Source organism: Desmodus rotundus, chromosome 12 (genome assembly GCF_022682495.2).
Source record: "Desmodus rotundus isolate HL8 chromosome 12, HLdesRot8A.1, whole genome shotgun sequence".
In the NCBI taxonomy this organism is placed as follows: Eukaryota; Metazoa; Chordata; class Mammalia; order Chiroptera; family Phyllostomidae; genus Desmodus; species Desmodus rotundus.
In genome coordinates, this window is record NC_071398.1 from 42,394,553 (window position 1) to 42,416,782 (window position 22,230).

General features: G+C 52.0%; 1 protein-coding gene across 1 annotated transcript in view; it reads right to left on the bottom strand.

The window, feature by feature from the left end:
• The window catches only part of CEACAM20 (CEA cell adhesion molecule 20), a 54,751-nt gene extending 36,346 nt beyond the window's left edge, over positions 1 to 18,405 (bottom strand). The window contains 2 exon segments of the mRNA XM_024569428.2: positions 17,927 to 18,058; positions 18,342 to 18,405. Coding sequence (XP_024425196.2) covers positions 17,927 to 18,058; positions 18,342 to 18,405 — 196 coding nt within the window.
• Between the last annotated feature and the right edge of the window lie 3,825 nt (positions 18,406 to 22,230).

Below are 22,230 nucleotides of genomic sequence, written 5' to 3' on the forward strand. Positions count from 1 at the left end.
CAGTGCGGTTTGTGCGGATCAAAAAATGGTTGCATCTACGGCCAAACCACCCTGAACGCGCTCGATCTCGTCGGATCTGGAAAAAATGGCTAAACATCAGCACCTTCATATGGCTCAACAATGCAGTTCTGGCAACCACTGAGTCTTGGAAGATGAGTGTTGAGCAGGAGAAGTCAGACCCAAGAGTGTACAACATCCAATTCCATTTATACATAAAATACTAACCCAGGCAGAGCAAACCTGTGCTGCTAGAAGTCAGGAAGGTGGTCACCCTCCGAGAGACAAGACTGGGAGGGGCACGAGGGGGCTGGCGTGTGGGGAGAACGTTCTGTTTGTGAGCTGGTCCAGGTTCAACAGGTGTGCCCAGTTTGTGAAAATTCATCGAGCTTTGCATTGGATCGGGCACATTTCTGTGTCTGTACTGAGCTTTGCAAACACCGTGAACACTGTGTGAGGGCTGGGAGGCACAGAGGAGGTGGATTTTGGGTGCTCTAGTCCGTGTCCTAGAGGAAACAGATGGCCCTGAGGACGACTTTATTTGAGACGCATTTAGTGGTTTTCAGGTGTGGACCGGGCTGTGGAGCCAATAATGGATGTGGTGGTTCATGGGGCCTAACAGGAGCTAAGAGGCCACCCCCACTCTATGGCCTGACGGGGGGGGGGCAGGGGGGGAGGGGATGGTGGCAGGACCCAGAAAGACCAGAACCAAGGCTGTAGGTGTAGGACAGGCTGCCTAACAGGGGCTGTGGCCTTCAGCGGAGAAGTACAGCAGAGAATGTTGGGGGAACAAATGAGACATCATTTAAAAAATTTAGCTTTATTATTACAATATTATTATTTTTTAGGTCCTCATCCAAGGACACTTTTTCTTTGTTTTTGGAGAGAGAGGGAGAGAGAGAGAAACATCAATGTGAGAGAGAAACATCGACTGGTTGCCTCCCATATGTGCCTGGGCCGGGGAATGTATGCACCTGGACAAGGGATAGAACCCGCAACCTAGGTATGTGCCCTGACCGGGAATCGAACCTGCAAACTTTGGGTTACAGGATGACGCTCCAATCAAGTAAGCCACACCAGCCAGGACTAGACCTCATTCGATCCCTCCCCCAAGTCTCTCAAAGATGCCTCTGACGGCAGCGCCCCACCAGGAGCCCGAGGGCAAGGACCTCGGTGACACAGCACAGAGAGAGCCACCTTCCAGGACAGAGGGCCAGGAGGGGCGCGAGGAGAAAACCAGAGCCCTGGCTGCTGTGCAGGAGTGCGGGCGCCTGTAGCTGATCTTGCTGTTTTTCAAGAGAATTTGGAAACCTGGACTTTATCTGCACAATCTTTGCACTTGTAAAGGTTGACGACTGCCTGGAAGTAATTTGCCAAACTCCGTGTGGGCCAAGCAATACACGCTGGTTTCAAGTCTTCAAGCCTAAAAACAAGTGAATAAACAACACGAAAGAGAAACAGACCCGCAGACGGAGAGAACAAGCTGATGGCTGCCCAACACAAGACGGGTGGGGGCGTGGTGGTGAGCGGAATAAACACATACATACATTTATTTTTAACTGGGCACAAAGCCTAAAAAAGCTATTTTGATGGTTGCAGTTCTGTAGAAATTTCATTTTCCATGGTTTTAAGCAATAGTCAATATCAGAAGTTTGTAAGATAAAATCGGTTTCGCATTTAGGTATTCTAAAATGACTCACTAATCATTTGGTCTAGTGCAATCTTAGCCAGATTTGGAAGTGGCCTTGAAGTTTTCATAGAAAACAGCTCAAGTTAATTAAAAAGTATCAAAAATAAAGTGAGGTAATCACCGAATCGCAGTGTAAGTAATACTGATTGAGGAAGTGTTAATACCACACCCACCCACACAAGTTAGCTGACTGCGTCATGGGTGACTGGTGAGCCAGCGAACTCAAGAATGAATGAGCGAACGAATGAATGAACAGAGGATTGAAGACCCCCCTTTCCGCACCAAGTAGGAGGCAACCTCCGCTCCCGATTCCCGGACCGCGTGGCGCTGGCGGCCTTGGTCTGTCCGCACCGCGCCATACGTTTCCCGGGCACAAACGCCAGGCCCGACACAGCTGGATGGCCCCCAGCACGGGGGAACTGACTGTTACTGGAGGGCTCCTCCGAGCCAGGGACTTTACACGTTTTGTGTCGCGGCGCCCTAACCACACAGCGGAGGAGCGTCTTCATCGCGACTCCGCGGAGGGAGAAGCAAGGTCGTTTGCACCAAGTGGTGTGAGACCGGCCGAGGCCGCGGCAGCGGAGGGAGGCTGTCCGCCCAGCACGGGACGTCCCGGCCACTGGAGGGCGTGTGCGTTTTCCGCAGGCCTGGCGCCCCCGGGGGAGGCGGCTTCGAGTGGGCTTTCTTACAACGGGAACAATTTGCCTTCGAGAGAGTATTAACGAGACAGCGAGGAGCACCGAGCGGGCGGCAGCGCTTTGGGGACGGGGTGGCCCCCGGAGTTGGGCGGTGACGGGACAGGCCGTGGTCACCAGCAGAGGGGTGGGGGGCGGGGGGCTTCGCACAGCGCAGCAGGACTGGGATGCTGGTTAGGCTGGTCACTGAGCACCTACTGTGTGCTGGGCACGATGCCGGGCGCCGGTGGGCGGCTGAGTCCCTGCCCACCGGGGAGGGGGGGATGGACATAGCAAATAAGTAAATGACAGGGCCTGCGCGTCGGTGATCGTGCGGGGCGGACACAGCGGGGGAGGGACAGCAGGGGTGGGAATGCGGGGAAGTCACGGGGGTTGTCTGAGGAGGAGACACGCGAGCTTCTTCCCCGGCGGAGGCGGGCGGGTCTCCGGGAGGGCGGGAGTCGAGGGAGCAGCCGGGCAGAACCTGGGTGTGCGGCGTGTCCGGAGCTGCGGCCTGGCCCGTGTGGTCCGGAGCGCACGGCCGAGACAGCCTGCGGCTGGAGGAGAATGAGGGAGGGAAGGGGAGCCTGGGGGCTGAGGGACGGGTGGAGCTTTCACTCTGCTTGAGACAGAGGAGAGGAGAAGCCACGATTTAAGTTTTCGTGGCATCCCTGGGGGCGCAGGTGGGGAAAGAGAGCAGGAGCCGGACAGCAGCGGGCGGCGGGTGCGAATCCGCACCGCGGGGGGTAGCGCCCAGACCGGGTCGCCCTAATCTCTCAAAGCTGGAACAATCCAGGGGACTGGATAAGCCAACTGTGGGGCCGCCGCGCGAGGGACTACGACGCAGCGACGGAGAGGAACGACGGGGCGGGGGTAGGGCAGGGACCGCAAAGGGACCTGCCGAGATTCTGCGGAGCGTGGACAGACTGGATGCGGGTGTGAGAGCCAGAGAGGAGCTGAGGATGACGACTCCGTGGTGGCGCGGGGTGTGCCGAAGGTGGCGGGGTGAATGGCAGAGACAGGGGTCACCACAGAGGTCCTCGGGGCAGGGCAGAGTGGAGGTGACAGTTACCACCATCTACACGGACACCCCTTTTTCCTGAAAAGGGCAAAGAATTGTGAGTTTTCATTGGCACGTCTCTCGTTCACTCTCATGGAGCTAAAAACACCCTCGACTCTGCTACATCTTTTTTTTTTAATACTGATTTTATTTTTCCTTCTTTTTTTGTTTTTCAATTACAGTGGACATTCAGTATTATTCTGTATCAGTTTGAGGTGGACGGCATAGTGGTTAGACAGTCACTTCACAGAGTGGTCCGTCCATATTTCAAGTTCCCGCCTGGCACCACACACAGTTATTATGATAATATTGACTATATTTCCTATATTGTAAGATACACCTCTGTGACTACTCTGTAACTACCTACTGATTTATACTTCTTCTTCTTTTTAAGATTTATCTAGAGAGAGGGGGAGGAAGAAAGAGAGGGAGAGAAATGTCAATGTGTGGTTGCCTCCGGCATGCCCCCACTGGGTACCTGGCCTGCAACCCAGGCATGTGCCCCGACTGGGAATCGAACTGGTGACCCTTTGGTTCACAGGCCGGTGCTCAGTCCACTGAGCCACACCAGCCAGGGCTGATTTGTACTTCTTAATCCCTTCTCCATTTTCACGCAGTCCCCCACCCACCGCCTGCCCTCTGTCCCCTAGATCTTTGCATTTAAACAAAGGATAGTCTTGTCTCAATGTTTTCCGTCCTATCGTGGGATATGTGGGCTGTGGCTGCAAGCAGCAAGGTGAGAAAACCGACTTCCCTTCGGAAATGCATCACACCTGTGCTGTATGCTTGAGCCCTCGCTTCCAGGGAGGCGAGGAAGTGTCGTTTTTGTTTACTTCTAGCTGTAGCCTGATTTGATGTAGGATTGGATAATCAAACTCCGCGAGGCTGAAAGAGACAGGTCTGGGAGCCCGGATGGAAAAGGAAAAGGAAGCCCACTCTATGAGGATCCCCAAATTGCAGAATTTAAGCTGAAGAACTGCCCCTGGGGCGGGGGTGGGGGTGGGGGTGGGGGGGAGCTACAGCCCCCACCCCACAGAAAAGTGAGAAATCAAAACACTGCCACCGCTGGAGTCCAGAAGCAACACCAGGCTTCTGGATCCACGCAGATGGGAACTTCTCAAAACACAAAACCAGTCACTGGCGGTGCCTCCGGGACAAACACCAGCCTCTCCCTGTCTGCACCTGCCACACACGGAGCCTCGTAAGCAAAAGCTCCATTTCACTTCCACTTTCCAAATTGCAGTGCGAGAATGTCAGATTGACCAGAACTCTAACTTCAAGGGAATTGAGGGAAGTGTCATTTTAGCTTCCCGGCCTCTGCAGTACGGGAAGGCTTGGAGGGTGAGCAATCAAATCCACAGTCTAAAATCCCTGGGACATTTTCTCCTCGGCCTCCTACAACCCCGGGGAAACCCATGTGTGACCTTTCCCCTGCGTAAGCAGGGTCTGCTTTGCCGAGGAAGGTCAAGATAACAGTCTGGTTCATTTGTACCTCCTTTTCTCCTAGCAGCTGGGTAGAGGTGGAAGATCTCAATGAATAACACCCTTCATCCTGACCTGAAGGCAGGGCCAATCAGAGAGAGAGGCAAGAGAAAGGGCAACACAGTAGCATTGTGACCTGAACAATAAGCAACACCACCAGGGAACAGGGCGAGCTGTGTGGTCCAATGAGTTTGCCACCCCCACCCTCCTTCCTGCTCCCCTACAGTGAGCCGCTGAACTCAGGCTAAAAATGTGGCTGCTGTTTCTGGCCATTGTGGCTCAGTTTGTTGAAGCGTCGTCCTGTAACAGAACAATCTCGTGTTTGATTCCCAGTCAGGGCACATACCTGGGTTGTGGCTTCGATCTCCGGTCGTTGGGGCGTGTACAAGAAGGCATAAATCAATGTCCGTCTCTCTCTCTGTCTCTATCTCTCTGTCTCTCTCTCTCCCCTTCCCTCTTTCTCTAAATAAATGAAAAAATGTCCTCAGGTGACGATTACAAAAATGTGGCTGCCTATGACAGATTCAAATAGCTTAAATGACCTGGAAATGTGTTTCCCTCACTCCCAGCTGGGGTACAGCTCTGCTCTGTGAAGATCTCAAGAGCCTGGGCCCTTTCATCCTGTTCTTGGCCCTCATTTTGGTGTCGCATTTGTCCCCGTGGCCCAAGATGCAACCCCACAATGTCCCCACTCTAGCCTGAAGGAAGGGTAAACAAGAAAGAACAGTCCTCTCCCTTTAAGAATAAAAGCTGTACTTCTGCTCACATTCTATTCACCAGAACCTGGCAACAGGGCCATGCTTGCTGCAAGGGAGGCTGGGAAATGTAGTCTTTATTCCAGCCAACCATGTGCCCACCTAAAACTTCTTTTTTTAAAAAAAGATTTTATTTATTTATTTTAGAGAGAGGGGAAGGGAGGGAGAAAGAGAGGGAGAGAAACATCAGTGTGTGGTTGCCTCTCATGCACCCTCAACTCAGGACCTGGCCTGCAACGCAGGCATGTGCCCTGACTGGGAATTGATTCTCTGACCCTTTGGTTTGCAGGCTGGTACTCAATCCACTGAGCCACACCAGCCAGGGTAAAACTTCTTTAACTTTGAAAGAGGGAGCTAATAGACAGGGCTGGAGGGACCAATAGTTTCTCTTCCGTATAAACTTATCTCCAATAGGCCCTTGATCACATGGCAGAAGGGGGCAGACCAAAATGTACCCTTTCTGGAGAAAGGCAGGACCAAAAACAGAGAGGCAAAGGGTCCAAGCCACACAGGCTTGGTTCTCTCTCCCAGACCCTCCTGGAAGGGGCTGGGGCTGCCTCTGATGGATGACAGGGACTTCCCTCCAAGGAAACGTGTGTGAGACACGTGGGTCAAGTCGTCCCCCCTCCAAACTCAGTCCCTAGGGGGACAGGGAGAGTCCTTCTGGCCTTCAAGCTGCTTTTATGCAATCAGCTTTGTCCAGGCCCGGCTATTTGTCCTGTTGCCTGTATAACAAGATGATGCTTTACTGCTCCCCTCCACACACACAGCCCCGCAGGAGGACAGAGTGCCGAGGCAAGGACCCAAGGCGCCAGGAAAACAGGACCGAGCTTGTGCCTCAGGAAACTCATTGTCTGAAGCCTGGAAGAAGGAAGTGAGGCTGGATTGGGGTGAGAGTGACTTATGTGTTGTTGTTGTTGTTTTCAGTTTAACCCCATGCATGCATCTGTTTGCTCACGTGAAAAAAATGTAAACAATAATATATAGCACCTAGGGATGTTTGGAGGCCCAAGTGACTTGAACAGGTTGGCGTATATCCGTGTAATGCTTAAGATCACAGACACCAACCCTGGATGGTGTGGCTCAGTGGATTGAGTACCGGCCTGCCAACCAAGGGGTCGCTGGTTCAATTCCTGGTCAGGGCACATGCCTGGGTTACAGGCCAAGTCCCCAGTAGGGGGTGCGTGAGAGGCAACCACACACTGATGTTTCTCTCCTTCTCTTTCTCCCTCCCCTCCCCTTTCTAAAAATAAATAAATAAATAATCCTTTTTTAAAAAACACCTCTAAAAAAAAAGATCACAGATGCCAGCACCAGACGCCTGGGTCTGCCTGGCCACCCAGTAGCTGTTTGCGGTAGGGTAAGTCACTTACCTCTCTCTGCCTCAGTTTCCTGCTGTGTAATAGGAAAACACCAGCGCCTGCCCCCCAGGGCCATTGAAGGGATAAATGAGCTAATGTATGTCAAGGATTCAGAGCAGTGGCTACCTCTGACGCAGATCTTGGCCCGCAAGATCTGCTGTTGAGGTTTCAGTATTTCAATACACATACACACGGACTACAGAGGTCCTGTGGGGGAAAAGGGACTGCGGGGCCACTCTCTCAAGAGGAGAGTGCCTCTGATCGACTCGGCCACTCCCTCAAGGGGGGAGCGCCAAGTGACCAGCCTTTATAGGTTTTTGGGACCCTTAACATCAAAGAAGGTCCTCTTTTACTATACAAAGGTTTGTTTTGGGTGGGTATCTTTGCAGACACAGGAGAGGAAGTCACTGAATACATCAAAGGAGGACATTTGCAATGTAAATGGTTGAAAGGGCTAAGTCCCATACCTGGGGGGTCTAGCCCAGATTCTGGGAAGATAAAGATACTCAGTAAACATTTGCTTCCTTAATTCAGGGTGAGGGAGTTTTTTAGCAAGAGCAAGTCTCATAGCAGTCTAAGTACAATGCAGGCCTGATTTCCCACTGGAGAACTTACCCATGGACACGGGTCCTGCCCGCCAACCTCGCTCCCCACTGGCTTTTCCGAGTAGGGGCTGAGCCACATTTCCCACGCTTGGAACGGTTCCCCACACACCTCGAGCCAAGTTCTCTGTAAACATGAGCAACTGTCCTGACTCTTCCTCCAGGCAGGACTCACGTTTTTGTCGTTTTTCTTTTTTAAACTGCACCCTGCACTTTATTCAAACTTCACCAACGTTTCCACTAGGGCCCTTCTTCTGTTCCAGGATCCAATCCAGACACCACATCCCATTTGTTGTCACATCTCCTCGGGCTCCTTTGGGACAGCTTTCCGTCTTATCTTGTTTTCCATGGCTGTGACAGTTCTGAAGAATGCTGGTCAGATAGTTTGTAGAATGTGCCCAATGGGGGTTGTCTGAGTTTTTCTCCTACTCAGACTGAGGTTCTGGGTTTGGGGGGGAACGCCACAGAGGTGAACCGCTCTTCTAATCACGTACCAGGGGCCACATAACGTCCACGTGACATCAGCAGCGATGCTGAAGGAGCTTGCTCAGTTGGGTAAACCGTGTGACCCTAGTGAAGGAGAAGTGACTGATCATGCCCTGGCCAGGTAGTGCAGTGGGTTAGAGCGCTGTCCCGATGCGCCAGAGTTGCAGGTACACTCTCAGGCCAGGGCACACATAGGAAGCAACCAATGAACGCATCCATGGAACAACAAATCTCTCTCTCTCTCAAATCAACAAATAGAAACTTTTTTAAAAGGAGTGACTTACCAGATGTTACATCTGCCCTTTGCATTCTTTCTTCCTACTTAAGCAGTCAGTCCCTTCCCCAAGTTACCTGTGGACTTGATGATGGTTTGATATGATTTCTGCAAATGTAACTTAGCTATTTCTTGGAGTATTAGCAAGGGTTTATTTCAACTTTATTCTACTTTAGTTGGACTGTAAAGTCAGTCTATGTACATGATTGTTCCTGGTCTTCTCTCTCTTTTTTAAAACAATTTTTTAAGATGTTTATTGTGGTTTAAAAATATAAAACTTACCATCTTTTTTTTTTAATCCTCAGCCAAGGATATATTCATTGATTCTGGAGAGAGAGGAAGGGAGGGAGGGAGGGAGGGAGGGAGGGAGAGAGAGAGAGAGAGAAACATCGATGTGAGAGAGAAACATTGATTGGATGCCTCCCATACATTCCCTGACCGGGAATCGAACCCACAACCTTTTGGTTTACGGGATGATGCTCTGACCCACTGAGCCACACCAGCCAGGGCTAAAATTTACCATCTCAACTATCTTTAGGGTACAGTTCAGTAGAGTTAAGTATCTTCCCACTGATGGAGACTCGTGTGCATTTGGTGACGCACCAACAAATTCTGCAGTGTTATGTGGACAGGTGTTTTATTTTTATCTTTATGTTCTTGTTTTTTATCTGCATTAATATAATTAGCATAGTAATATATAATTTTGCAGATGTTATTGTTTAAAAACTGAGTTGAGCTTATTTTAGATGAGTCGTTTTAAAGAAAGCTATTAAGTAAATAAATGGAAGTACAGGTGGGTGTGCATATGAAAGGGATCATGATGTGGTGTGAGAAAGAATGAGGTTTGGAAGCACAAACCTGCCAAACCCTCCTCCTCCCCCGGGGTCAGTTCAGCCGTCTCCTCCCCAGGGTGCTTCCCTTACCCATCTTCAGTCTTGGCGGATCCCAAGTCATATGCTCTCAAAACTCTGTTTTTCACCTTTCTTTTCAATCAAAGGTATTTTGGAGGCAACTAACTGAATCCCAAATCAAACTGTTCTGGGAAAATCAATGGGAATATGTAGACTCACATATCACAAAATCTGCGGGATTATGGACAGCTTCAGGCACAGCTGGATCTAGGCATTTAAATTATGTCATCAGAAATCTCTGTCCATCTACTGGTTTCCTTTCCTATGTGTTGGCCTCATTCTTAGGCAGCCTCTCTACTCATGGTAGGAAGAGGACCCTCCGTAGCTCCACGCTTCAGCTTAGCAAACCCAGCAGAAAGAAAATGCTTTATTCCCCAGAAGTCTAATAAAAGTCCTTGGACTGCTCTTCCTCGGCCTGCTTTGGGTGGTGTGCCCAGCTTTCAAGCAATCACTGAGGTATAGGGTTGACATGCTCTGATTGGTTAGGCTTGGGTCACATGGCTAGCCCTCACCCAGTCACTGTGGTTGCAGGATGAAGTGCTCTGACTGGCCAGGCCTGCGCCCTTCACTTCCCTGGAACTAGGAAGGGCTGTTAGCTAGAGAGAAGGGAATGAATGCTGGATGAGCAGAAACCACAGAGTCCTCAGGCGCGCGATGGTTATTAATTGTGTTGCAAATGTTTGCTGATCACCCATCAGTGCTCCCCTGGCCTGGCCGAGGCAAAATCATAAAAGAGGCAGTGCCAATGATGCCAATAAAGGCATAACCAAGTCACTCAATAAGGACTATTTTTAGAGACTCGTGGGTGAAACTTTACCCCAGTGGAGCCTGGGATCTCTCTGGGAAGGAAAAGCCTGAGCTTCGGAGTCAGATCTGTGTTCCATTCTCAGTACCCTCAACCTCACTCACTCATTCCCTCTCTGGAACAGCGTGTGCTGAGCCAGATACTGACTGCTCCAGACACCTGGGACACGGGGCGTGGCCCTGAAGGAGGGGAGAGAGGTCATGAAACGTGGACAAAGGAAGAAAGGGTACAGAGGGTAGTAAATATTGTAAAGGAAATGTGACCGTGTGGCTTGCTGGCAAGCAGCTGGGGCCCTGACTTGCAGCCAGCCTTCGGGAAGGCCTTTTCCAGGAGCTGATATTTGACTTGCGCCTGGAGTAATGAGGTGCAGTCCGCGTGAGATGATTCGGGTAAGACTCTTAAGAAGAGGGAGCAGCAAGTGCTGAGACTTGAGATGGCTTCCTCCGAGAACTGACAGAAGGCCCTGGATGGTGTGGCTGAGTGGATTGAGTGCTGGCCTGAGAACCCAAGAGTTACCAGTTCTATGCCTAGTCAGGGCACATGCCCGGGGTTGTGGGCCAGGTGCCCGGTAGGGGGCGCACGAGAGGCAACCACTCATTGATGTTTCTCTCCCTCTCTTTCTCCCTCCCTTCCCCCTCTCTAAAAGTAAATAAATAAAATATTTAAAAGTATATATATTTTTAAAAGAACTGGTAAAAGCTTCTGTGAATGCTGTGTGATGTTAGGTGACTCAGTCTCCATGCGCCACTGGAAAATGAGGGTGATCATAGAGATCTCTCACGGTTGCTATGGGGATCCTGTCAGACGCCTGTTAAAGGGCTGGTGTTGTGCCCGGCGTGTGTAGGTGTCCAATAAACACCAGCTCTTAGATTGAGCAAAACAGTTGGTAATTCGAGGAGGAAAGAGTGGGCTCGGAGGATCAAAGAATGGGCTCGGGTGAGAGAAAGGAGCTTCTGTGGCTTATCTTCCCCAAATCCAAAATGCAAGATATAGCATGAGTCCTGGCTCGTGTGACTCAGTGGATTGAGCGCCAGCCTGTGAACAGAAAGGTCGCCGGTTCTATTCCCAGTCAGGGCACGTGCCTGGGTTGCGGTCTAGGTCCCCAGTTGGGAGTGCAAAAGAGGCAACCAATCCGTGTTTCTCTTTCTCCCTCCCTTCCCCTTTCTCTACAAATAAATAAAATTTAAAAACCAAATTTTTTTAAAGATATAGTATGAGCAAGGCCCTGAAATGGGCCTCTGAACATGCCTCCAGGACACCCCAGAGACCAGTGATAATAACTAGCGTTATTTTAACAGCTACCACCTTTCACTGAGCACCCACTATCTGCCAGACACTCTGCTGAGTACCTGATGTTCACAGCCGGTCTGACTCTCTGGGTGGGCCCTAGTACCAGCATCCCCATCTTACAGATGAGGAAAACTGAGGCTCAGAGCTGAGAGCCACAGAGTCTGGAGCAAAGTCAGGAGGCCAGCACGAGGCCGCTCCACCTCCAACCTGATGACCTTTGGCCATTAAGCAAAACCCCAGGGCTCCTCCCCCAGGAACCCTGCCCCCTAGCCTGCTCCCCACCCACCACTACCACCAACCCTCTGCTTGAGAAGAGTGCAGGCCTGGAGGTGGCTTCTCAGGCAACAGCTGGAGCCTGGGGCTGGGGCGGCGTGGGGTGTGTGGCCAGGGCTGGGGCCAGGCCGGTGTGGGGGCGGGGCCAAGGCTGAGTACTTAACTGTGCTGACTTGGAAACCCCACTCCTGACAGGGCGACCTCCCCTCTGTGGCCCCTGGACAGAACGCAACATGAGGGGTCCGCTGAACGCTGGTTCCGTTCACAGCCCTGCGTGGAAGATATTGCTTCTAACAGGTGTATGAGGGACAGTGATTCCACCCACAGGACTGGGACGAGGAAAGGGTACACCTCGGAGCGTCTCTATCCAAGGCGCTGCACTCAGAGCTCCTACTGCGGTCAGTCTGAATCCCATGCGGCACAGGCACCCGCGCTACCGGCCCCTCTTACACAGGAGGGCGGGGAGGCTCAGACTGGGCCGGGGCAGCCCGCCCAGATCGCAGGGCTGGCAAGGGCAGAATCAGAATTCAGGACCCCACCCCAGCCGCTTTCCACAAGCGCACCCGGTCTTGCTCGGCTCTTCACATCTAATCATAATTTTAAAATAGCAATAGTAACAGTTATAAAGTAGTAACAGTACTAATATAAAGAGCTTATTGTGACTATTTCTGTATGCCCGCCTGTTTTAAGTGCTTTCACATAGCAACATTTAATTATTAACCCCACAAGTCGAGGGCCATGTCATCCCCATTTCATAGCGGAGGAAACAGGGGCACAGAGAAGCTGTGTGCCCTCCCTGGGCCACACAGCTTGGAGGTGACAGGGGGAGGATTTGAACCCCGATAGTCTGGCTATGGAGATCACACCTTCCAGAAGCCGCATGCATCTGCCTCTCAAATAATAAGTGATTTGCCTCCTTTTACACGTCTTAAAAATGTCCAGCTCTGTCTAATTTCAAAACCCCAAACCTCACCCAGTTTAAAGCTTCCCCTCCCGCCCGGTCAGGCCTGTGCCAGATTGCAGTGAGGACGCGATGGGGCACGGTGGGCCTCGTCTCTCTCTCTTTGAGCCCTTCCCCCGGCCCACAGCTGTGGTCTGGGCCCTGCCCCGCAGGGCCGTCTGCAATGGGGAGGAAGGCAAGGAAGGGGGCAGGCAGGTGCCACTGCAGTTGTCAGCTGGGGAAAGGCACTCTGTTGCCGAATCTTTCTGGGGGGTAGCAGGGGGGGCCCGGGGACGCTCCTCAACGGCTGAGAGTGTGTTCCTAAGGCTTCCATGAATTGGCTCGCTGCCCTCTCCTGGCCCCCTCCAGACTCTTTCTGCGGAGGTCAAAGGTCAGCAAGCCGTGTCCCACCAGAGTCTTTGCCAGGACAGCCTCCGCCTGGCCCCTTCGGAGGCCTCCGCCACCGGCTCGTGGGAAACACGTGGACATCTGTTGTTCTCTCAGGTGTTGGAGGTGTGGGCCACTCGCACCCCAGCCATGTGCCTCCTCCCCCGCACAGGCCCCTTCCACGCCACTCCTCACTGGTGGACTTAGAGGGGACACTTCCCTGTTTCTCTAAGAGGTCCCCTTGGAGCTGCCCTCACTTGGCCTGCAGAGGAGAAAAGCCGGGAGGGCCCTCAGCCTCCCACCCCCTCCACCTCCCCAAGGACTCAGGGTCATTCTCGACTGCCCCCTCCTTCCTGGCCTCGCTCTGCGCCCCCTCTTCCTTTCCACGGACTCTTTTATTTTTCATCATCATGCTGTCTTAGTTTCGGGTGCACAGCATAGTGGTTAGGCTGTCATATGCTTGCAAAGCGTCCCCCAATAGTTCCAGTGCCCACTCAGCCCCATCGGCAGTTATTACGATATTATTCACTAGACTTCCTGTGCTGCATCCGGGGAGTCAAGGAGCGTGCCTGACTCTAACTGGGAACAATTGAATAGCGACTTCTTCTCATTGGATTAGAGGCTAGAGATTAAATAAAATAACCATGCTCCTGTAAAGTAAGAGTTCCGGAATCCTCTCTACGGTTCCAGCCCTGAAATGCCACCCTTCATCTGGCGTGCTTAAAAGAATTCACTTATTTGTCTAGATATATATTATATAGGGTGGGGCAAAAGTAGGTTTACAATTGTTTGTATGGAAAGTAATGCGATAATTAATAAATAATAATACAAGAATAAAGTCTGTGTTTTGCGTACTCACAACTGTAACCCTTTCGCCCCACCCTGCATAGACAGACATCTTAAATAAGTGTCAGATATATTTTAGATGTATTAATGTAATTTATATTTATGTATTGTTAAATTATAAAATTGATGTCTATAAATATATATTATACATATACTATATTTTATATAGTATATTAAAGATATATTCTATATAATATATAGTCTATATATTCTATGTAGTTAATATAATATCTAATTATATTAGATATAATTATATATAATAAATGAATTACTATTGTGTTTATTGACGTAATGTAATTTATGAATGGAATACCAACGTTAGACTGTTCTCAGCCCTGAGAATTCATGCTCTCATTGAATCTGAGGCATCCCTGTGAAATGGTTACTATCAACCACCCGCCTTGATAAGTGGGGAAACTGAGGCTTGGAGCCCAGAAATAACATGAGGCAGAGGTTGAGTTATGAGCCCAGGTCCAGAGGCCTCAGCGCCCACAAATGAAACTGTGATTCTGCATCAGCTGGACTGAGGGTTGCTCAGGTGTCCCGTCTTCTCCTGCGGAAGACCTGGGCACGCTCCCTGATTTGCCCGGCGCCTGCCACTCTGTCACATTCAGAACTGGATTCCTGCACGTGCGCTGCCTGCCCCTTCGGTCACTTAATTATTCAGCAGACACTGTTGTCCGCCCGGCCTCTGCTGGGTGGGGCTGGGGACACAGCAGTGAAGGAGACAGCCTCAGCCCCGCGCTCCCAGGGCTCCCAGTCCAGAGGGAAAACACCTGCCCAGAAAGTGATGAGGCACGGTAGGGCGGGGGGTGGGGGGGGCAGGAATGGTGTGGGGGGAAGAGAGACCCAGCAGGCTAAGGGTTGAAGCTAGAGAACTGGGGGCGGGGGGGGGGGGGGGGGGGAAGCGGCACCTTTCAAAGCTGCCAAAATCAAAACATGGCCTCAGAAGGTGAGACATCGGCTATGCAAAGGGGGTCCCTGTGCTCCTTGTTTCATAAACCTCTAAGGATGCAAATTTTTTCACCAAGGTAGCCAAGCAAAAGCTTGAGCAGGTGCTTGGGGATGAGACTTTATTCTGTCACTTGGTGGCCAGAGCTCCTCCCATCAGCCCATCAACTCAGCTGAGGTCCCTGCCCTAACATTGTAACGTCTGTTACCAGCACCCCTGAGGGCCAGGGAAGACTTCAGGAGGGGGGACGCCTGAGCTGAAACTTGAATCACAGCCAGGAAGAGAGTTAGGGGGAACCGCATCCTAGGTAGGGGGAAAGGGTGGGCAAAGGCCTGAGGCAGAGCACTGGGTGGAGGTCAGTGTGGCTGACGCAGAGAATGAGGGGAGAACGGGGAAGAATGGGGGAAGAGCGCAAGGATGTAGCAGGGGTGCCGGGCGAAGGAGTCTGCACTGTGTCCTGAGGGCACTAGGGAGCCACAGAAGGTGGATGAGCAGGGGAGTAGATAAGTCCCGCCAGCTGCCAACTCAGAAGTAAAATCAATGAAGGTAGGAAGGGAGAGCCCCCTGAAGACCCTATGCTGAAAGAATTCCCAGCTCCCACTTACGGCCTTGGTTCTGAGACCCAAGCTTACTGTGCCTCAGTTTCCCTGCCTATAAAACAGTTTAGAACCAAACTTTGTTGTTGAGGGGATCAGTGAGGTCACGGATGGGAGAATCCGGCACATTCCCTGGCTCTCAGCCAGCTAGCAGTGTCAGCTGGTCACCTGGAGCTGCCTTCTGCGACCTCACACCCCCTCCCTCTCACACCCCCTCCCTCTCACACCCCCTCCAGAATGCAGCGTTTGCATCTGATGCTGCTGCTGCCCTGGGAGTCATTCTCCACAGCCACTACTTCCCTTTCGTTTACCCAGAAGAGAGCTGATGACAGGGTGGCTCCGTTGGTTAGAGCATCGTCCTGTGCATCAAAAGGTTGTGGGTTTGATCCCTGGTCACAGCACATACCTGAGTGGTGGGTTTGATCCCCAGTCAGGGATCAGACAGGAGGCAACTGGTTGACATTTCTCTCTCTTTCTCTCCCTTCCTCTCTCTCTAAAATCAGTAAAACCTCCTCAGGTGAGTAATAAAAAAAAAAAACACCTTAAAACAAAAGACAGAGATGATGTTTTAACATTTGTTCCATAAGTGGGTATTTCTGATGCTTAATATGTAACCACTTCATTTATGGGTTTTAAAAAAATCTTTAAAAGGCGTATTTACAATACACCCAGTGCTTGCGATTGTAATTACAATGTTAAGCGCTTATCTGTCAGTCGCCTCATTAGCACCCTGTTCTAAGCACCTCACAGGCATTAGATACAGGAGTTTCGGATCTTGAAAGACTTTGCCAGCCTGCCCTCTGCCTGGCAGCATGTCAGACTCCCGTTCCTCAGCGTCACCAACACAGCATCAGGCTTTTGGTGCTTTGCCAGTCTGCTAGGTGCAAAGAACCACCTCGGTTTGACTTAATTGCCACGTCTCTCACTGGGAGTACAGCTGAACATCGCCCCTAGGTCGAGACATTTGAATTTCCTTTTCTGGGAACCGCCTCCCCTGTCTTTTGTGTATTTTTCAGGCAGGCTGTTGACACTTTTCTTATCGATACTAGAAGCTCTTTATGCCTTACTGAAAGGAGCTCTTTGTCAGTGATATCAGTTGCAAATGATTTTTCCTGATACGTCATTGTTCTTTTGACTTTGTGGGTAGTGTGTTTGTTTTTCTTTTAACCTTTACAGATGTTTCTTTTTATTTTTATGTCAAACTTTTCCGTCTTTTATGGCTGGAGCCCGTGTTCTCACTGCAACGTCCCAGTGCCTGCGAGAGGCAGAGGGAGGGTGAGCGCACAGGGTCTGGGGCCAGACGGCCAGCACTGTGCTCCGAGCTCTAAGCAGCTTGGAAACTTGAGAGGAAGAGAGAGAAACTGGGGGCCAGCGACTCACTGGACAACATAGTTCGGTGGTTGAGAATTTTGACCTTACCACCTATGACATCCAGGAAAGATGTCTTCAATTCTCTGAATCTTTGCTTCTTCACCTCTACTGGGGGGTAGAATAGTTGTGTCAGTAAGGGCAGAGGCAAGAAAGAGATAGTCAACTCAAAAGGAGTAATGAGCCCTAGCCAGTGGGGCTCAGTTGGTTGGAGTAGCGTCCCGTACACCAAAAGGTCACAGGTTTGATTCCCAGTCAGGGCACATATGCAGGTTTCGGGTTCGATCCCCGGTTGGGGCACGTACAAGAAGGCAGCCAGTCAAAGTTTCTCTCTCACGTCAATGTTTCTCTCTCACGTCAATGTTTCTCTATGTGTGTGTCCCTCTCTCTCTAAAAAGCAATGAAAAAATGTCCTCAGGTGAAGATTTTTAAAAAAAGGAGGGGTGAGGAGGGTTTGCTAAAGGGACCATTTGCGGAGGTGTAGGCAGGGCATAGGTGAAGTGACAAGGGACTGGGCAGCACCCAGGGGCGAGCAGCAGTGGGAAGCTGCTACCTCCGCTGGGCTAGAAGCCGTAGAGGGAGAGTGGACCCCCAAACCAAAAGAGAGTGATGTCTGGTGATAGCTGCCCAACAGGCGCTTTAGTAGAGGGACACAGCCAGCCTGTGAGGATGGAGGAGGGAGGGGCTGTACGACCACTACAGTCACTCCCACTGGCAGACGCAAAAGGCAAGGGACCCCAACAATGGAGCTCAGAGAAGTCAGCCTTTGAGGGTGCACGGCAGAGCAGAGGTGAGAGAGTGGACCTGACCGTCCAGGGTAATATGTGCTTTGTGGGGTGGACGTACAAGGAATAAGTGCCTTATCACAGGCTCAGTGCCTAGAACTCCGTCTGGCTTTAGAGGAGGTACTCCATGAATGTTCCCTTTCATCCCTACAATATTTTTATCCCGGGCACTGTCCTCGTCGTCAACTGTCGGTGTGCCGCACGCTTTCTCGCCAGCTCAGAGAGGGCTCCCTGGGGCAGCATCGCGCCTTGGGTCCCGCTTGCTCCCCCTTTTCTCACGTCTCTTCCCACCTCCTCCAGGCACCCTGCTCACAACCTGCATCTGCTCTGCCTCCTCGGAGCTGCCCCTCTCTGCGCCTCCGGACTTCCTGACCGAAGGAGCCAGTGCTCACCTTCCCTCCCGTCCCCAGCAACCTTGATGACGTCCTCTCCGCTTCTTGGTTCCAAGGGCACAAGGCCCGGCTGGCAGCCATGATCTTCTCCCCTGAGGGCCTCCAGGGCCCGGCCCCAGTGGCCGGGAGATGCTGGGCACCCAAGGCAGCCGGCTCACCAGAAACGTGAGAGCTCAAGGCTCGGGAAGCTACACCGTGGTGCCGAACACCAGCAGGGGACGCAGGAGTGTGGCAGAGCAGGTACGCGTCAAGCGTGAGTGGGCCCCGCAGTGGGAGAGATGGAGGTCTCAGTCAGCCGGGCCCGCCAGAACCCATTCTGTGCCGGTGGTCAACTGCTCCCTAATGACCGCCCTCAAAACTTAAGGTAGCAACCATTTCTTTAGCTCATGATTACTGCGGACCATTCTGGTCTCACTCATGTGTCCGTGGCCAGCTGGGGATGGTGTGGGCGCTGACTGGTCCAGGGTGGCCTCCTTCATGCGTCTGGCAGTGGCCTGGCTGGTTGGGGGGACAGGGGTAACTGGGCCACATAGCCTCTCATCTTCCAGCAGGCTAGCCGGGGCTGCTTCTCTCAGCAACGGAGCAGGAGCAAGAGCAGACGATGCAAGGCCTTCTGAGGCCCAGACTCAGAACCAGCATGCCATCACTTCCACCATCTTTTCTTTCTTTTTTAAGATTTTATTTATTTATTTTTAGAAAGAGGGGAAGGGAGGGAGAAAGAGAGGGAGAGAAACAGCCATGTGAGAGAGGAACATAGATTGGTTGCCTCCTGCATGTCCCCAACCAGGGACCTAGCCCGCAACCCAGGCCTGTGCCCTGACTGGGAATCGAACCAGCGACCCTTTGCTTCGCAGGCCGATGCCCAATGCACTGAGCCACACTAGCCAGGGCTCTTTTATTTTTTTAATTGATGAGAGAGAGAGAAAGAGAGGGAGATGTGTTGTTTCACCCACCCATGCATTCATTGGTTGACTCCCGCATGTGCCCTGACTGGGGATTGAACCTGCAGCCTTGGCTTATTGAGAGGATGCTCCAGCCAACTGAGCTACCCAGGCAGAGCACTTCCACCATCTTTTATTGGCCAAAGCAAGTCACATGGCTGGTCCAGCTTCAACGGGAGAGAAATAGGCTTCACCTCTTGAAGAGAGGAGTTGCAAAACATTGTGGCCATCTTTTCGTCACCTGTCACACTTTGCAACAGATATTCATTAAATATTTGTTCATTATCACTTAGGGAAGGGCAGAGATCTCTAGTGGCAGCCTGCACTCAGCTATGTTTCCATGAGCTCTTCAGTTCTGGACTTGAACTTTCACACCCGAACCAGAAAAACAGAGCCCTGAAGGTAACCAGACGCATCCTGCTGAGAGGGGAGTTAGACTGTTAGTTTGCTCGGGCTGCCACAACAACATACAACAGGCCAGGTGGCTTAAACAACAGAAACTTGTTTCTCACAGCTTTGGAGGCTGGAAGTCCAGGGTCCAGGTGTCAGCAGCTTTGGTTGTCTTTAAGGCCCCTCTCTGTGGCTCGCAGAGGAGCCCCTCCTTGCTATGTCCTCACATGGCCTTTCCTCCGCGTGCACAGCCCTGGTGTCTTCCTGGGTGTCCCGAAATGACACCAGTCAGAGTGTATTAGCGCCCACCCGAATGGCATCATTTTAACTTACTTCGTTAACGGTTCTGTCACCAAACGTAGTCACATTCTTCAACACATGAATTTGGGGGGACCCAATTCAGTTCAGAACAGGGATCATATTACAGTAGTCCCCCAACTCGTCCACAGCAAATACATTCCAAGACCGGCCCCATGGATGCCTGAAACCGCAGACCCGGCATACACTGGTTTTTCCTACACACACTCACCTTTTCACTTTAAAGAAGCGCTTCACCGCCTCCCTTTGGCATATTCAAATCGCCAGCATCACTACCCCTGCCCCTTGGGGCAGTTATTAAGTAAAATCCAGGTGACTTGGACCCAAGCGCGGTGACACCTCGCGGTCGATCTGTAACGGAGCGGGCCACTACGAGACTCAGGGGCGGGGAGCGTGTACGACGTGGGCACGCAGGACAAAAGGCTAACTCGTGTCCAGGCGGAACGGAGCAGGACGGTGCAAGATTTTCCCACACTACTGAGAACAACAGCCTGCAGTTGAAAACTGGAATTGTTCGCCTCTGGGATGTTTCTGCTCACATCCCATTGGCTGGAAGCTAGTCACATAGCCATACTTAGCTGCAGAAAAAGCTGGAAATGTAGCCTTTTCCTGGGCAGCCCTCTGTCTAGCTAAGCTGTGGGATTCTGTGACTAAAGGAAGGAAGGAAAAGAGACAGAGGGAGCTATCCAGAAGTTTACACCTCTGCTAGCTGTTTGAGGATGCCCTTGGGGCTCACCCACTCCCCCCATCCCAAGTTTAGCCAGGCGACCATCCAAGCTTAACCAAGTGGTCCTTCCAGTCACCGTGCATTTGGCTTCTGGTTCAGCCAGGCAGGCCACCTGCTGTCCAGTCCACTCCCTAACCCTTCTCTGTGTCCCAGCGTGCCTGTGGGCTTCCGGCTATGCAGTGGGAGGGCTCTGGGCCTGACCCCATTGCTATCCATTAATTCAACAAACCACCAGCACCTGCCTGTACCTGGTGCGTGCTGGGCAGTGTTTGGGACACAGTGTGACTGAGGCGGCCTTCCCCTCCTGGGCTCAGTCCACTGGGGGAGACAGATTTGTCCCCAGACAGGGACGACTCAGTGTAGGCAAGGCTGGGACAGGGGAGGAGCCTGGGAGGGCTTCTCAGAGAAGGGGGAATTCAGCAGTAAATTGCACAGAGTTGGTTTCTCCTACCATGGAGTTCCCAATCTGTCTGGGCAGAGAGACGTGAAGTGAATACATCCTAAGGGCAGGGTCAGAGAAAGCTTCCCTGCAGAAGTAACATTTAAAAGGCTATCTGAGAGGAGAGACGTTAGCCAACGTAGATGATGTGGAAGGTTGGCCCAGGCAGTGAGAACAGGCTGAATAAGGGCTGGGGGCTCAGAGAGATCTAGTGAGTACGGGAAGCGGAGAGCAGGGCAGCGCAGAGGCTGTGGGCTGCGCGAGGCCACTGGCCGCTCAGTGTGGCAGAGGGCGGCAGACCGAGACGGGCTCCCCAGATGTGCAGGGATTTGGGAGGCCTCCGACCTCCATTCAGCAAGTCCTTTGCCAATGCCGAGTGTTATGTATGTACCAAATGCTTTTTTTTTTTAAGATTTTATTTATTTATTTTTAGGCAGAGGGCAGGGGAGTGAAAAAGAGAGGGAGAGAAACATCAGTGTGTGGTTGCCTCTCGCGCACCCCCTACTGGGGACCTGGCTCACAACCCAGGCACGTGCCCGGACTGGAAATCGAACCAGTGACCCTTTGAGGTGCAGGCCAGTGTTCAGTCCACTGAGCCACAGCAGCCAAGGCCATCACGCTTTTTAAGTGCCTTCTCTGTCTTGGATGGTGCTGGAGTCCTAGGCAGGGAGATGTGAGAACCAAAGAAAGTGTCTGACCCACTGGGACCAGGCAGAGCTACAATAATCCTGTGAGGTCGGTTCTACGCTGGCTCCGTCTTACAGGTGGGGGCACCAGGCACAGAGATGGGAAGCCCCTTTCAGAGGACACATGGCCGCCAAGTGGTTGAGCCGGGGCTTGAACGCAGGTCATTCTGGTTTCAAACCCTGCGCAAGCGCCAGGCTGAGCACCGCACAGGCAAAGCTGGGAAGCAGGCCTTTAGGGGAAGAACCACCCTTGAGAAGAAGCCACATGGAGACTGGTCGGAAGGGCAGAGACGCCAGAGGGCTGGTTCCGTGACCACAGGTGTCAGCTGACATTCCAGAGGGATGTCTCAGCTGCAGAGTTTCGCCCTGAGAAGTGTGGGCTCTAAGCCAACTCTAAGTCAACTCTAAGCTGGGCTCCCCAGCCCGAAGCATGAGAGCCAGGAAGAGGTGCCCACATAACACCTGGCTGTGAAAATTGGCAGGGATCATGTCTGCCAGGCAGAGATGGGAGTCTGCCACTGACACAGGTGCTCTCTTAAAGGACCCACACACAAAGCCTCGTTCACAGCCACTCACCCTGAGCTCTGGTGGAGGGAAGGCAGAGCACACTAGAGTGTCGGAAGGAAAGAGCAAGGTCTGTGGCTCTCGGGAGAAAGCTGAAGGGAGAGCCGCCAGGATCCCCATGCTGAGTCCCTCTCCCACGCCCCAGATGCCCTCTTTCTTGGGTGGACACTCCCCTCCAGTTGGCATCTGTGTGGGAGAAAGCAATAACCCCACCCTGCAAAGACTGCACCCAGCTGAGG